The following is a 16,866-nucleotide window of genomic DNA, read 5'->3' as shown; positions in this document are numbered from 1 at the left end:
ATTTTTATATAAAAGAACTGCCTTGTGAAAATCTATCCTGTTATATATTGTGAACCATTTGAGTTCTGTAAATAATGCTTTTGAGGGATGATCAACAGATGCATCTAAAATTACACGTGCTGTGGCAAACATGTTTGAGTATTACTTTTTGGGGAGTTTATGTTCTCTTGTGAATGATTTGTGTCGAGCATACATCGTAGCATAAATGAAAAAATTCATATATGCATAGGTAGTATTGGAATATGACTCGGTGGGCAGTGTGCTCCCTGCATATATTGGAATATGACATTGGGCGGTGTGCTCCCTACATGTATTTTAATATGACTCAGTGGACCGTGTGCTCCTTGCATATATTGGTGTATGACTCAGTCGGCAGTGTGCTCCCTGCATGTATTGGTGTATCTCTCAGTGGGTGATGTGCTCCATGCATATACTGGAATACAACTCAGTGGGCAGTGTGCTCCCTGCATATTTTGGTGTATGACCCAGTGGGCAGTGTGCATCCTGCATGTATTGGTGTATGACCTAGTGGGCATTGTGTTCCCTGCATATATTGGTGTATGACCTTGTGGGAGGTGTGTGCTCTGCATTTATTGGTGTATCACCCAGTGGGCAGTGTGCTCCCTGAATACATTGGTGTATGATCCCCATGGACGGTATGCTCCATGCATATATCAGTGTAGGTTACACTTGTATGCAAGTTTGTGTTGTCTATTGGTCTTATCTGTATTCCTTGTAAAAGTGCTTTTGGAGCGAAAATGAATTTAAGCAGGAACATATTGGAAACATATTTTGGATTCTTTGAAATTTTTTAAAAGGCAAATGGATAGAAAATAATTTTAGTGCAGACATAATTCAAAATATGTTAAGGTTTCATTGTAAATTATAAAAGTACAACAAATTGAGACTTGAATTATACCACCTTAAATTTCCATTCTATGCTTTTTGTGGAATGATTGAAAGCAAAAATGGATTAATTTGGTTGGTCACAGAAGAAAAATAAACACGCTTTTGTTCATCTCTCGTGTGAATTATGACTGTAGAAATAGATTTAAGTTTGTTTTGGTACCTATGTAAATGGAAACTTAGATTTTCTTCCTGTCTGCGGTTCTTATGAAAATTTCAACAGAATGAGTTTTATTTTAAAGCGGATGTAAGTAAAGACATCTATTTCGTTAAGACCCATTAACTGTTTTAGTATTAACAAATTAAAATGTAGTTTGGTGCCAACTATATTAGAAGGATCTATTTTGTTCGTGTGTTATGTTCATTGTGTATGTTATTTCAGTCTTGATTTATTTCCTGCTTTTCTCTGTAATACATCAACCTTCCACCTTATTTTATTTTTGTGCATTCTTCTTCAGAAGTTAGTTATGTTGCATCGTCGACTGCTTATTTAGCTTCTGTTTGTTTATTATAGCCTGTCTTTCTCTGTTTCTGGATCAGTCGATAATTTCTTTTCACCTTCCTCTTCATCTGATGGTTCTGTTCCTACATCTTATATTCTCACTCACTTTCAAATATTGTAATTTCTTGGTGTCAATTTTCTTCTATTGCAGCAACTACAACTACATTGGTTTTAGTGGTTCCCTGCAACTTCTCTTATGGTGTGCGTTATTCCCACATGTATTATATTTGTAATCCCAGATGCATCATCTGTACCAGCTTCTTATATGGCAAAGAGTTTTTTTTTTTATTATAAAAAATACACATACAAGTCAGGAGTAACTTGACTATCTCGTTCTATAGTTCGAGAATTCTGACTGCGCTTAGTCTTTGAAAGGCCTTGATATGTGTCGTGTTTGTAATTCTGTAATTTTATAATGTATTTCTTTTCAGCAACAGGCACATTCAGACCATGGCTGGTTGATTCAGCCAAAGTTACAACCCAACTCGGACCATGTGAAATTTAAGTTTCTTCTGGGAATTATATGTGACATTTACAGTTGTTTTAAATATAATATTTCTCATTACTTCCCAAGTAAGTTAAGCAGTTCAGATGTGCATGTAACACTGGCAATAATCTTAAGATGAGGACTCCTGCAGAATTTCTTTTTTACTGTACATATTGGTCAGAATATCTTAATGCTTCTGTTAGATTTATTTGGAATTTATCTGTATCCCTGTACATTGTTATATATATTATTAGTCCTAAATAAAGACAAAACAATTAGGTAATTGTCAAATTTGAGATTTAATTCAATACACTATCATATGTCTATTGAGGGGAGAATATTTGTATCTTTTTGCAGACAGACTTGGTTAGATTATGACCAGTGCTCTCTAGGGTATATACAAATATAGCACAGAAAAACATATTGAGGTCAAAGGCTATCGCATATTTATCAGAAACGAACCATTTTACAAGTCTGTCAAAATACTAGATTTGAGAAGAATAAAAAAAACTGCAAGTGAAGGTTTTGTTAGGAAACTTAGGGCCTCAAAGCCAATAAACCAAGACGACAAAAATTATTATTTCATCTGGCTAAATGGACTGTCACACAATAGCTGCTTTTCAATTTTCCATGTGTAAATATTTTGATACAATGTTAGGCTTGCTATAGAAGATGCTCATAGGTCACAGCTAGGGTCTCTTTAACAGCGAAATGCCAGAGATAGGGCATAAACATGTTTTCTTTAGCTGGTAATAAGTATGATAATAAATATACTTATGCATCTTGAATTTCCTCAAAATGTACTTAGTTATTTTTGCAAATCTGAATGACATGTCCTTCAAAACCTAATACAAACCAAAACTCGACTGGACTTTCGAGTAAATTTCCAGCCGAAATCCGTTCTACTTCGGGGCCATCCATTTAGAACGCATGCAAAAATCTGGCAGAGCTTGACCCCTTCCACTCCCTGTACACATGCATACATTTTTACACCCCCCCCCACCTGCATACTTACGCTTGACACCCCCCACCCCATTCTATAGAATGGCCTATATTTAATCCACACAGAAACCATTAAGGATTAATTGTATTAATGTGTTCAGTAAAAAAGATAGTCCACGGACGTTGAATGTCTGGCTTTATCACAGAAATAAGCTGCGTAACTTTCCTATGCATATGTTAATTATCAATAGACGCCCCCATATGCAAGTGTATGCATTTGCATTACCCACCCCTCCCCCTCCATGCATACGTACTAAATGGACGGCCCCTTACTGCACTGAATTGACCCAATGATCCAGTCCGTCATAATCAGAGAAAAACAGAACTGAGTTGAATCAACATAGAAACAAAATCCAAGCACATTCATTCATGATATGACTTTAAATTTCAAGTTGATCAAAATGACAATTCTTTGTTAAACTGCTGTCGAGCGTGTGACAAAGTTCAAAGGTCGCTGTGCAGTGCTATATGTGCAATAATATTGTTACTGTATACTTATGAATCAAAGATTATGTTTTTATTTTTTAATACACCATAAAATCAATTACTTTGTTTCCCGTAGTGTACCTTTATAATTAAGCCATAGATAGAATAAAAACAGAATAAGAAAACGCATATAATTAAGGTTATGAACTCATTTTTTCAAATGAATACTTCAATACCAAAGATCATGCAGTATTAATCCAGAAAACTCTGGATTGCACATTTCGAAACTGTGCTGTAATTTTGATGATAAGTGCAATTGCATTTTCCTTACTGCACTCAAAATAAAATAAGCATTAAATTCGATAGTGTCTTTTTGATAATTGCAATTTAAAGACTTCATATTTTTCCCATATTATGATTTCAAACATTCAATGACAGAAATAGAAACACATTTGCAGATGTCAACACGCTTCTCCCTAGCTTATTAAATCTCATGTATTTCATGTGGAATCGTCACATACAAATCCAGTCAATAATCACAAAATTTCCTAGAATCGAGAAAAATATCAAAATCTATTCACTCCAGATCAAATGGAAAAGTTGATGCAATGCACATTCATTCACAATATGACTCCAAATTTCAATTTTAACTAGACAAGCCATTTTCTTTCAAAAGTTATGTCGAGCACGTGACTATGTTCAAATTTATCTGGGCAGAGTTATGTACACAGTAATAATGTTGATTTGTGTAATGATGAATATGCGCTTTGTATTTAGTTTGGAATGCAGCATACATTCATTTACGTTGTTTCTTGTAGTGTATTTTGTTTATATAATTAAACCTTAGGTAGAATAAAAAAATGAGCACATCATAAAAGGGTTGCTGCCTTTGATATAGGATAAAAAATCCCAATTGTTGCAGTTTTCTTAAATTTGTTTTGTTATTCTTATTTTAAGAAAGAATTATTTTACTCAGATTTACTGCACAAATGTACAAGTGTAAGCTTCGTTATCTTAACTACTCACATTCAGTGTGTGAATGTACACAAAACACTGCAGAACATAAATGATAAATAGCAGAAATTACTCATCAACTAGTTTAAAATCTTAATACACTTCAGGTAGCCAAATTGTTGGAGCATAAAATAAAAAGAAAATTTGTTTGTTTTGGGTCAATAACAGAAAGAGTACTTCACCAACTGAGCTTCACTCAATATTTGAAAATTTATATTGCTATACAAGGTATAATTTACTAAGCACTATATAGCATGGATTGTGCTGATGTGTTTATACCCTATTCCTACTCTTTCACCATACATATTTACAAACACACATCCACCTACCAACAGTCCTGAGAGTATTTTAGGAATGAGGGCAGAAAAGTTGTATATGGCATCTGCACAACAGAAGCAAAACTTCTTTCACCTTAATAAGGAGTTCAATATTAGATAACTTTTTCCTGACGGAAAGGAAAAATCAAAAGGTATACAACAACTCCAAGCTGGATATGTCTAATGATTTGGGCTGAATTTTAAACAATGAAGTCTTTAGTTTTTGTGTCTGTCATGAGATTCATTGCCTAAAGGTTCAATGATTTGGTTGTAACGGGTGCTGCTATCTTGTAGTATGTATGTTTGTATTGTTTTCCAAAGTTTAACCAGTGGATATTGATGGTTGTTGTTAGTTTTGTGAGTAATTTATGTGTACACTGGTGGATTGGTACTTTGTGTCTATAATTCACATGTTTGTGTGTTAAAGTGAGGCATTAAATGTACCTGTATATTAATTATGGAAGTTTAATCCTGTATCTTAGCAAGCTACCCTGTCTGAGAGCATGCTCTCTGTTTTTTCTTGTAACCTCACACTTCTGTGATGACTGTCATTAGCCTGATATGTCGCTCTATCTGTCCATCTGTCCAAGACAAAACTTGTAATTGCTTCTTCTGAGACACAACCTTGTGAATTTTTATGTTCATTTCATATAATACAGGGCTCTATTTTTAGGCAGCTCTCCAAATATATATATATATTGTAACACCCCGTGTGTTATATATCGAAAAGACCAGAGTTCAAGACTAAAAATGCTTTTTAGTAAATAATAAAGGTGATATAGAGCATGCTTCTCAATATGGCATAGTGACTTTACATAAACACAGTGTTCGTCACAACACTATCGGCTTTTGATAATATAAATCAGACTTAATTGTCTAAATGCTAAAAGAAAATAATACACCATATTATGGTAAAATTAATTCTATTATTAAATTCCTGTGTATATTAACAGCTAAATATTGGATTTACTATGATACATTCTGACATGGTAGCGTGATCTCAATAAAAACTACAATTTAGGTACTAGTGTACTTGAGCAGTGTGGTGGGAGATAGCAGCGACTTTAAAAAGAATTATATAGTAATTCTTCAGCATTTAAATTCAATGGCAATCCTGTAATAAATCTATTTAAAACTTCTCATAACAATTTGATTCAGTTCTGGGATTTCAAAGTGCCAAAGTTAATATCGGTTGTGTAAAAATATAGATAAGTGATGGTTTGCCAAAACTCTCTTTTAATTAGATGTTCATACTTTGCCGCTCTGACAGCTATCTGCCACTGTACTGTCTGCACTCATATTTATAGACTCCTATTTAGGTCACATGACCTTAGTTAGCCAATCAATGTTTGTCCTTCTCAGTGTTAGCCATGGCGGTAACCGAGTCAACTGTTCAAACTGCATGGAAAAATCCCTCTGCACACAAAATTTAGATCGAAGTAAGCTGTCCTCTCAATGTCCGTGGTGTGCGTTTTTACTTTTAATCTTATTTATATATTCATACCTATGATTAAGTAGAACAGAATGAAACGGACAAGTGAATTTTGATGCGAATAGAGCGAGAGTACAACGTACTGCTGATGCAATGAGTCGTAATACGGCTAGAAATAGTCCCTATCAAATGCATACTATTTCGCACATTAAAGTAAAATAATAAATTCTACATAACCAAGAACTTACAATAATGAACAGTAACATTAGTTCTAACTCATTGTTCAACAAAAGTCTGACAATTTTGATTCTTTGGCTGGGCACATTGATTCCATCACTATCCTGCATGTCCGCTGTTCCGGCAATGAAACTCCTCCGGATGGTTAAGTCTCTAATTTATGGACTAGCATCATATTTCTGACTTTGATATTCCAAAAATCATGGAAGGTAAGATAATTCATTTCCTAAACCATTTATGTGAGATTGCAGCGCGACACACACATGGTCCAACATGGCACAATGACTACTATTATACGAACTTCTTTCCACTTAATGTTGATATCACAGGGCTTGTAGAACTGTTGATGTCTTTAAGTGAATTTCTTGACGAATTCATTAATACTCATGAAAACAGCATGACATTCCGAGGACAATAGCAAGGTTTTATACTGACATTTAGTATAAAACACAGAGTACACATTTATAAGAGATGCAGATGGCAGTCTAAACAATGGTGGCTGGGTGGCAGGCGTTCAGGAACGGAAGAAGGAATGTAGTTTTTAATAACATTTTGGTGTGCTGAGTTAGATATTACAATATATATGAGGGTGCTTTGAGACAAGCATGCCTGTCGTGCAGGAGTATAAACGTGCATATGACAACACGTTCAGCTCATCATTGAAATTAGAACACAATAACATTTTTTGCTTTTATTCTTTAAAGTCCTAACAAACCTGGAAGAAAAAGAACCCAAACACAACAGTATAAAACATCATGATTAGAAACTACAGAATGAATCACATTTGAAAAAAAATCAAATTCAAACTTTGAATCAAATTTTAAATCGACCAACTGTATAAAACAAGACCTCAAATAACAAACAGCAATGAAAACCACGAGCAAAAATATCCCTCTAAAACCATCAAACTGACACTCATCTGTCTTGATATTCATGTTTTCTTTGCTAATCTTAACAGAATGATGTTTTGCTTTGACAACAGAATGATCTAGTTCTCTGAAGCACAATATTTTAGATTCAATACAATACAGAAAAGCTTACCTGGTCTCAACCAAATATATTAAAATGATTTTCAAGTTCTGATGTGGACTAAGATGTGTGAATCACAAAAAAATAAAGGTAAAAAGTTATGTCTACCTTTATAATCAGACAAAAATACAAACCATACACGATATTTTCATTCAGATCTTTACAAATATTGATTTGCTATACGAGAGCAGAAATGAAATCTAAACAAGAAATGTTATTTATATTCCTCTCGACTTGCATGGTAAATTTTCCTTAGAAAAAAAGGTAAAATATAAACACACAGTGAAATGTAAGATATCCAAGAAAAGGAACAAATCAAGCTGTATAGGGAAGGTCAACAATAAACATAAGATGAAGTGCATGGAAAACCATTATCTGGCTTGAAATACATGTGACTGCTTAAAGAAAATGATTGTTAATGAAGGTTTTGCTGAATATGATGGAGTATAATGGATGCAAACAATCTCAGTTTTCAATGTGCAAAATACTGGTATCACAGTCCATCAAAGCAGCACAAATAAACCATTTTTACATGGAAAATAAATACTGTAACCATAGCATGGCTAGAAGTTGCAACCTACATAAAAACAGCTAAGTATTACCATACCAGTAATATACATTTTGTCAGCTACATAAGGCTATAATGTTCAGTGAATAAAGTTATGATCATTAAGTGATCAGCCAAGTAAATTCTTTCCAAAAATAACTATTTTTAGAGAAGAAATTCACTATTGGTCACACATTTTTGAAGCTTCATAATATGAATGAATTCTAGTATTTCTAGCACCAAGTGAATGTCTGCTTTATGTGCACTGATAAATGAATGTTACATGAAAAAAGATGAAAAAGACCCCCTTTTCTTTCAAACCTACCATTTTTTTGGCTAGAAAATGCAAACATAATAAACTTTAACGATGAGGTTAATATACTGTATAGAGACAGAAGAACTCTCAGATGCCAAAGTGACTTACTTTATTAAGTCAGCCTTAACATAAAGATCTTTTATATAATGAATTAAATATATTATTTAACATATATTCTGCTCATTAATTTTTCACTCAGCAGCAAAGTATATATCTGAATGACAATCAAAACATCTAAACCTTTTGCAATAAATGAAAAACATTGTTAAAGTGAACAATAAGTGATTTCCTAACTGAACTGAAATAACGGAGTTCATAAATATATCATTAAAGAAATACTAATGTGAACACTTGTAGCTTTAACTATACAAAAATAAAAGCTACTTTTAATGAAAATCAGTTGCACTTCTCCAATAACTAAAAGATGAAGTATACCCCCCACCACCACCTCAGTATCTGGCAAAATCCATTATGAAAATGACATTAATTATCTTGCATTGCTTTGCATTGCAAACTTAATAAATAGCATCACAATCTAAAATATGACAATTCATATTTCTAGTGGCAATTAAACATAATGAATACCCGTGCATTTCATTACTTCATGGACAATGATGAGGTTATAATTATTAAAATTTTGTACTCTAATCAAGCAACTCTTGAAAACATTGAAATGTTGTTCTAAAAATCAGTAAACAGATGAATATGATTCTTTACTCCTCAATCATTTCAAATGGATCTGAATCATTATGATCAGTGTTATTGTCCATCTGTACCAGAATATTTTGTTTAGTGGAACCAGGTTCAGACTCATAAAGGGAAGTGTCTATATCAAAGTCACCATCACTTTCTTCATCATTTTCATTTGATACTTTGATCTGTGTATCAACCTTCAAGTCAAATGTAATTTCCTCTCCAATATCTTCTTCAATGTTTTCTTTAAACTTACCTTCTTGGAAATCTCTTTCCCTATCAGCTTCCTCTTTGTACTCTTGTGTTTTTGCTAAATCACATTTCCTGGTCTCAATTGGAGAATTTGCTGTGATTTTATGAATAGATGAGGGTGCATTAAAACTCTTTTTCTTTCCTTCCTCTTTTGTTTCTTTTTTGCTAGTGGTTTCACATAAATTGGGTTCAAGACGTGCATCATCACTATCATCATTAACAGCTGAGTGTTCTTTCAACTGTTTCATCTTCTCAAATTTTGGCTCAGAATTTTTAGATACTCTTTTGTTAGATATTTCTTCTTTCATCTCCTTGCCTGAAGTCTGGCCTTTCTCTGCTGATTCATTTTTCACCCTGATCATTTTCTTGCTGGGTTTATTTTGGGTTGATTCATCTCTATTTCTTGGTTTGTTTTTACCTTCTTTGCCTTTGTCAAAATTTTTAGGTTTTTCTGCAACAATTTCGTCTTCCTTTTTATTCCCTTTGGAGTTCTTCTCTAATACACCCATTTTGTTTTCCTCTTCTAGACTACTTGCGCTTGTCTTGATTTCAGCATCAGAATTTGGTTCAGGAATATCAACTACAGCCTTATCAAAGCAAACTGTTATTTTATCCATTTTCAAATTATTGCCAAAACTATTGGGGACTTCAGCATCATGGTTCTCACTTTCAAGTTCCAAGGAGACATTATTCGCTAATTTAAAAGCCTTTGATGCAATTTGATCAACCATGGCATCATTCTTTTTCCTAATTGGAGGTTTGACTGTTTGGTTTTTCTTGTCACAGCTTTTGATATCTGGAACCTCAATATTATTATACTCATTGCCAAGTTCCATGGTGAAGACATCACTGTCAAACTTTAAGGTCTCTGTTACAGTATGGTCAGGTTTGAGCTCTTTCTCTTTTTTGGGGGTTAGTTTATTAATGTTTATTTGAAGCATCTCCACATCAGCAACAACTGACTGATATTTTTCTTTCTTGATCATTACTTCAGCATCATCTGTAAACAGATCAGATGTTTCCTCATTTTCCAAAGTTTGGTATTCTTTCTTCTGATGTGCTCTGTCTTTCGACTGTACTATTTCTCCTGCTTTTGTAGGCATTTTCTTTGCTGAAGAATATTCACCTGCCTTCCTTTTCAAGGTTGTAGATTTTTTTTTGGAAAAACCATTTTCATCTGTAATCATGTAAAAAATAAACGTGCATATATGGAGTGCCAAAATGACCGACAGTTAACAAAGCTGAAGTATGATTTCTCAGCTTAGGTAGCAATTACAGCACTGGTAGGCTTTCCATGGATTTTTTGAAAAATACTAGCTGAGTTCGATAAGAATAATGTGATCTTGATTCTTCACATGTGTGCAAAACTAAAACTCAACTACCTACATGGGTATTAAAGTTTTATAATGTCCTCTAGGTGCTATGGCACCTAATGGTTCATATCAAATGTATAATAAAATATTTGTGATCACTTAATGGCATATATACTCTATCAGGAATACTCTATTCCATCTCCTTTCCAAAGCCATAATTCTCCTGGTAATTTAAAATGATTTTACAACATTTTACTGTGGCTGTCAAACATTTATTAGGTAGGCAAAATAATACATAATTATTAGAACCGTTTGTAAATAACATCAATCCCAACTTTCATGAAATGCGAATTCTGTTTATACCTGTGATATCTCAAAATGTGAGGAAAACTCACAGAATTATGAACCATACCCCATTCCCTTTCCCAACGTTTCATTTATTCTGGATTAATACATTTCTTGTGCAGCAAAGATTTTTTGTCCTGTAATTGTTGGAACCAATTGATCATACATTGCAATTTTGTGCAAAATAAGTTGCATAGTTGATTAACTTAAGATGGAATAAAACAACGACCATGTACATATTATTCATGTACATATTAACTCATTAACCCCTGGAAGTTTTTGTCGTTTTCATCTGAAATGTGGGTAGGAAACACATTTTGGGGGCTATTTCTGAATACATCCTAATACATCGACTTCTAAGAGATTTTGCATTAACCTAATGCCTAATTGTGTTAGAAACATTGTTTTTCATTAGCTATTTTGCCTGTGCATGAACAGAAGGGTAAAAGTAGGAGTTTTTTTTTCTTTCCTTAACGGACCGATCATTTTCGTATCGAGACAACTCTTTTATTCCAAATGCCCATCTTATCCTACTTTATGCAAAGGTTTGCCTGTCCGTGTGCAGTTCAGACTGGTCTGCCTTAGATCTAAGACCAAAAAGTATAAAATCCGGACACAAAATCAATTATTTATTACCATGGGTGAATTTCAGGTGTAAAATAATCAGGTCCAAAAATGAAGTTTTTTCCTCTGTATTTTGTAGTGCAATTAGAAATTCCAGATCATTTGGTATCATTGTAGAGCTACAGCTGTCTACCCGAGGTCTCGCTAGGATTTTAAAACTAGGAGTCCAGGACTCCCATTTTCGTAATAATATGAGTCCCACCATCAAAAGTTGCAGTCCTGTCTATCCTACAGAATCAACACAGACCTGAGTGCATCTATTTTTAGATGGAGAGGTTTTTGTACTGTAATCACTCACCTTAATATAGCTTCTTTACAACAGTCCATTGACAGGATTGCAAATTAATTGTTTATTTACTTGTCTACGTCCTTGTAGTAATTTTAGGCAATGGTTACATAGTATCTGATTTGCTGTTTTTTCCCTGGATTTTCGCAAATACGTGTCAAGTCGGAAAACAGCTTAGACCTTAAAGCGCATCTCACAACGCGAATTCCACAACATAGCATTGTCCCATACGTTTCTGACCTACATAATTTGCATTTTAAAGTTAAATCTTTAACAAAATAATACTTTGGTTTTGCTTTCAATGATTTGTATATTTTCTGAAAATATTTGCCTGATGATTTACGAAAACAGACAATCTAATAAACAGGTACATCCCAAACTTAGCGAAGTCTGCCATTATTTCCCGTTAGGCCTACTGGTTCACTTACAGTTTCAAACTAATTTTATGACAAAATAGAGTATAATATGGCAGTTAATATATATCCAGATCACCGATTCTGATCTTAAAACACATGTTTGTATGTTTTATCATCAAAAGATATCATGCAGGAAATTGATAGTTACTAGCTTACTCGAACAAGGGTTAATGGTCAATCAGCTATTAAAACATATGCTTGTGAACGGGCAAGAGTTTGATTGTCAACGTAATTGATATTAAAGCTAGGCCTGGCTACTGACGTATTGATGAATACATTTCGCTACAACACTAGAACTAAGTGGGCTTAAAATGAGGGGAATTTTTTTAAAAAGTATGGTCAGTCAATGTACCTTTTAAATAGCTCTTGTTCATCCATCAGAGTGATACTGAATTTTGTCAATCCAAGTAAGGACATATTCCAAATACTAAGCTAGGCATCACACACTTTCTTACACTTAGCTACTGTCCTATCCGAACTATCAATTCTAGCTCTCTTCTGAATCTCGTTACAATCTTCATAAGTTTGCCGTTTAACCCCAAAATACTTATCCAAATTTACGAATGGCATTTTGTCGAAGTCTCAACATGTCTTGATTCTCATGCACTACTTATTCCGATACATTCAGAAATGAACACAATAACGAAAGCTAAAGTTCTTTATTTGATGTATTTTTATAAATGACCACATGTACATCTCTGGGTCTTTCTGACTCTGAATTCAGTCACTGTAAATATCAGTACATTTCCCACCCGGCCGCCAGTCAAAGCCTTTGAACTTACCGCCCAGCTATTGTATCATGTTCTTTTTGATGTATGTAGATCAAGGGGTCTTTCAGTCATTGAATTCTGTCATTGTAAATATCAGCACAGCTAACTGATCAACACATTTTCCCACAAAGCAGGTGGCAGAAGCAGGACTGGCAAGTCTTTGAATTTTGCCGAACACCTATTATATGCGTACAGAGGACTCCCACCTGTGATTTTCTGCGTCCCAGATCAAAAATTGGTGTCAAAATATGCGTAATTAAGTGTTTCCGAGATCTCTGTGTCTACCTTTCTATAATACCACCTAATTTAGTGTATCATACATGACCTTGATGCTGCAGAGCTTGGCAGTATGCTACTACCTCCTGATGCGTAAACGCGGCACCAGGGGTTAATGAGTTAAACACAATCTGCAACTTATTAATGTATAGTAAAAGTGAATCCAAGAGAAAACCTATTTCCATATCTCATCAAAGATGGAGGATTTCAGTTTTTAAAAAATCTGATCTCACAGAATTTATTAAAAATTCAAAGAATATTTTGTACAAATTTCAGTCCAACTCTAGAAGTATCAAATGTTGTAAATTAGTTCAATAATAAACCTGTTCCCAATTACACAAATATTAGCAAAAATCTGTAAGACTTTCATTGTGATCGAAAGAGGGTGACAATGCAAGTCACAACCTTAGTAAAAACCCAAGAGCAGATGCTGAGGCCAAAGGGTAAAATTTTGAAATGATAAGCCATGTCACGGTAAGCAAAACTGAGAAATTTTCATGACATGGGGGGGGGGGGAGAGAACAGAGATGTGAAAATATGTGTTGGTCAGATCGAGACTGACGGTGCACACGTCCTGTCTGATGGTGAAATAGATTGATCTCGCTGTCTCCATCTCAAATTTCAGTGGCAAAATGTATTAGTTCATGCGACTCAGTTTGATGATCAGCCTCAACTTATCGTATGCCTTCTGAATAAGAAATAGCCTGTGATTTTTTGCACAAGCTCCATCACCTGTTTTTCGAAGAGTAACCATCACTCCTGTAGTAGAAAGACTTCCTTATCATGGCCTGTCAGTACATACATGAAGATGGGAGAGGAGGAAAGGGGTAAGGGTTGGATAATGAAATCCAAAACTACCGGTACTCCAAAATGAACTGTATCACCCATTCATTCTGAGGAAATAGGGAGATCCAATGAGCCTGAAATTGCACAAGGATACCGCCCACAGGAAGGCTCTCTGCTGGCAGTGTGGAGGTTAGGTCAATGTCTAGAATTAGAAGGTTTGAAGGCAGAGAAACCTGTTCTTGTCGCAAATCTATGGTTATTTTCTAACTTGATTAAACTGTTTTCTCCTGGCATTGGGCTGGAATCTATATTGCACATTTTACTGAAAAGATCCTTTGTCCCTAGTCTGCTTATCGTCCTTCTGCAGTGGCTGGGGCTGATTGTTTTGAAACGACTGTGTGGATTGAGCAGCATGATGAAGGGACAGTTCCTGAGGTGCCTGCCTCCAAACTTCAATTTTTCCTCCAAAAGAGCAATGGTAACCCAAATAGAGTAATCCATAAAGCCAGGGTATGATGAGGCTTGAGCAAAATGGACCACAGATATACACTGTATCATGTCTCAGCTGGCTGAAGCAGACAAAGCATTAGCCATGGAATGGACAGCTACTCGGTTAATGACTCTAGCAATCCTGGCCATTGCCTCACAAGCTTGGTCATTGCCAGATTTCTCTGTAACTCAAACAAAATTGCCAATGAGGCCAAACCTAACATGGAAGACATAATGACTATGTTCCAGACTAGCTCTGACAAGGCATGGAACACATTTTTATCCACTTTATACAACAGTGGAGTGGACAAGTGAACTGCCATAGATTTTTGGCAAGGGCAAGGAGATCAGTACTGACAGAGTTGGAGTTTTGTACCAGTGAGATGAGAATGTCACAGGTACTTGGCTTTCTGAAAAGAAAGCCTAAGACTTCCCTGGGTCATCGATTCTACCCAACAGCCTGTCAATGATCTCCTTAATTTTAGCAATTGGGGAAGAAGCCAAAAGGACTGTGTCTCTTCTCCTTGTCAAAATCTAACAATGCTTTAACTTTTTATTCTTGAGTAATAGTAGGAGGTGGAGGGCATTCTGAAGTAGGCAACACACTATCAATTTCCCCGACTGCAGCCTTGTATGGCTGACTTGCATGAGCTTTGTTACACTCCCTGTGTGTAGAGTCCTAACCTGGTTCTGCTTGCAGCTCTGGATAAGCCATACCAGGTGGCAATGACGACTCGATTCCATCCTCTTTGAAAATGTCACTAACTCTTCCATTTGGATAAGCAGTGAATTATGGAAGTCTGGCACTGCTGGCTGGTTTGCTGGCATATAGTCGGCCTGGGTGATGGCAGTATAGAATATGGTTATGGCTATGCCTCGTAGGGAGACAAATAATGTAACCCTGCAAATGGGATTTCCTTATTTTGGTGCAAACTCTGACACAGATTATTTTTCTCATCCAATTATTTCCAACTAAATTAAAATAACCCTGCACTCCTGCAATTTAGTTAGCAGATTCAAAACTCAATATTCTTCAGGTACTATTATTGCTTCTCACTCTATATAAAGATCATCAGGTATTGTACTCTTTTCTGAAATCTGAACAATTATCTAAGGAGAACCTAAAATCAAACTGGTTATCTCAATTACGACAGGGTTATATATAAAAAACTGTTGACATAACCAGCTTCTGAGATATCAGGGATTAGTTGACAAATATACTGTGGAACAATGATTATGCATCAGACTAAAAATGAGGAGTTTCTTTCCAAGCAAATGTCATTGTTATTGCACAATAAAAATTATAATTTAGTCATGCCAGGTTGCAGAAGAAAAAAAAAATAGAGGTCTTTTAAATCAGATTAAGTAACAAGTCACACATATTTACAACACTTAAGTTACAGAAACAATGCTAGTGGTTCAAAGTTGTTTTTATTTCCCTGTGAACAGCCTCATTCCTTTGGTAGCCTCAGCAAGGCAATAGTTTTGTCACGCTGACCAAAATCTAGGCCAATTTAAGCACATGTACATGTAGGACTGTACTTTTAAGAAAAAGTATTTTCTATTCTTAGTGATGACTTTAACTAGTAGTAAAATGTAAATGACCAGAATTGTGCGTGAAAATCAATCTCTTTTGTTGATCATCTGAGGTTCTTTTATACTGTATGCCAGTTTTTACCGATAAAATTTGCATCTACTCCAGATGAGGCAGTTGGTATTAATGTACCAGCAAACTGTGAAATGTGTTTAAAGTATTTAAAGTTAACTGTCTCAATATCAAATTCTGTAAGAAGGTGACTTATTCTATTCATACAGTTGTAGTCCCATATCCCTCATGACTTTGATCAGTGATCGTCAGCAACAACACAGTGCCAGAAGGAGTATCGGTGTATCACTTTAATGGATTGCAAGGTTTTGATATATTTTGATTCAAGATAAAACAATGCAAATGAAAACAATCCTCATTATATTTCATAGATATTACTCTTATCAGTCACTTTTGGCTTTGTTCCATTTGTGTTGAAGATTCTGTAATTATAGCACAGGGGGCGCTCAGTTAGTATGTACTTTTGAGAGAGTGACGTATGTAATGTAAAGCTGTTTGCATTTAAAACATGCACAGTGGAGAGAATGGTGGCATACCTCTATGCTACATTAATGTAATGTGGATGATATTTCTTTGGATATTGTACTTTTGGAAATTGTACACGATTTAAACATACTGCTAACTAAAATGAATGCTCCCTTGTGCTAACAAAATCAGCCTGAATTGTCTAAAGTACACTATCCATAGCAGCTATTAAAATAGGGAAAATGAATTTTGTCAGACTATACAATACCAGCTTCTGAAAGGGCAATGAATGAATTACCAAATATATCAAATGTAAAAACAGTTATCGGC

General features: G+C 34.9%; 1 protein-coding gene across 3 annotated transcripts in view; it reads right to left on the bottom strand.

Annotated features, from left to right (window-relative positions):
* Positions 1 to 7,008: 7,008 nt before the first annotated feature.
* The window catches only part of LOC149782009 (uncharacterized), a 158,920-nt gene continuing 149,062 nt past the window's right edge, over positions 7,009 to 16,866 (bottom strand). For all 3 annotated transcript variants that reach the window (XM_089933411.1, XM_089933413.1, XM_089933412.1), the window contains exon 21: positions 7,009 to 10,337. In XM_089933411.1, coding sequence (XP_089789537.1) covers positions 8,929 to 10,337 — 1,409 coding nt within the window. In that variant the 3' untranslated portion in view covers positions 7,009 to 8,928. The remainder of the gene's footprint in view (positions 10,338 to 16,866) is intronic.

The sequence above is a fragment of the Sinohyriopsis cumingii genome, chromosome 15 (genome assembly GCF_028554795.1).
Source record: "Sinohyriopsis cumingii isolate HCF-2022 chromosome 15, ASM2855479v2, whole genome shotgun sequence".
NCBI classification, from domain to species: Eukaryota; Metazoa; Mollusca; class Bivalvia; order Unionida; family Unionidae; genus Sinohyriopsis; species Sinohyriopsis cumingii.
This window is presented reverse-complemented; position numbering and strand designations above follow the sequence as displayed.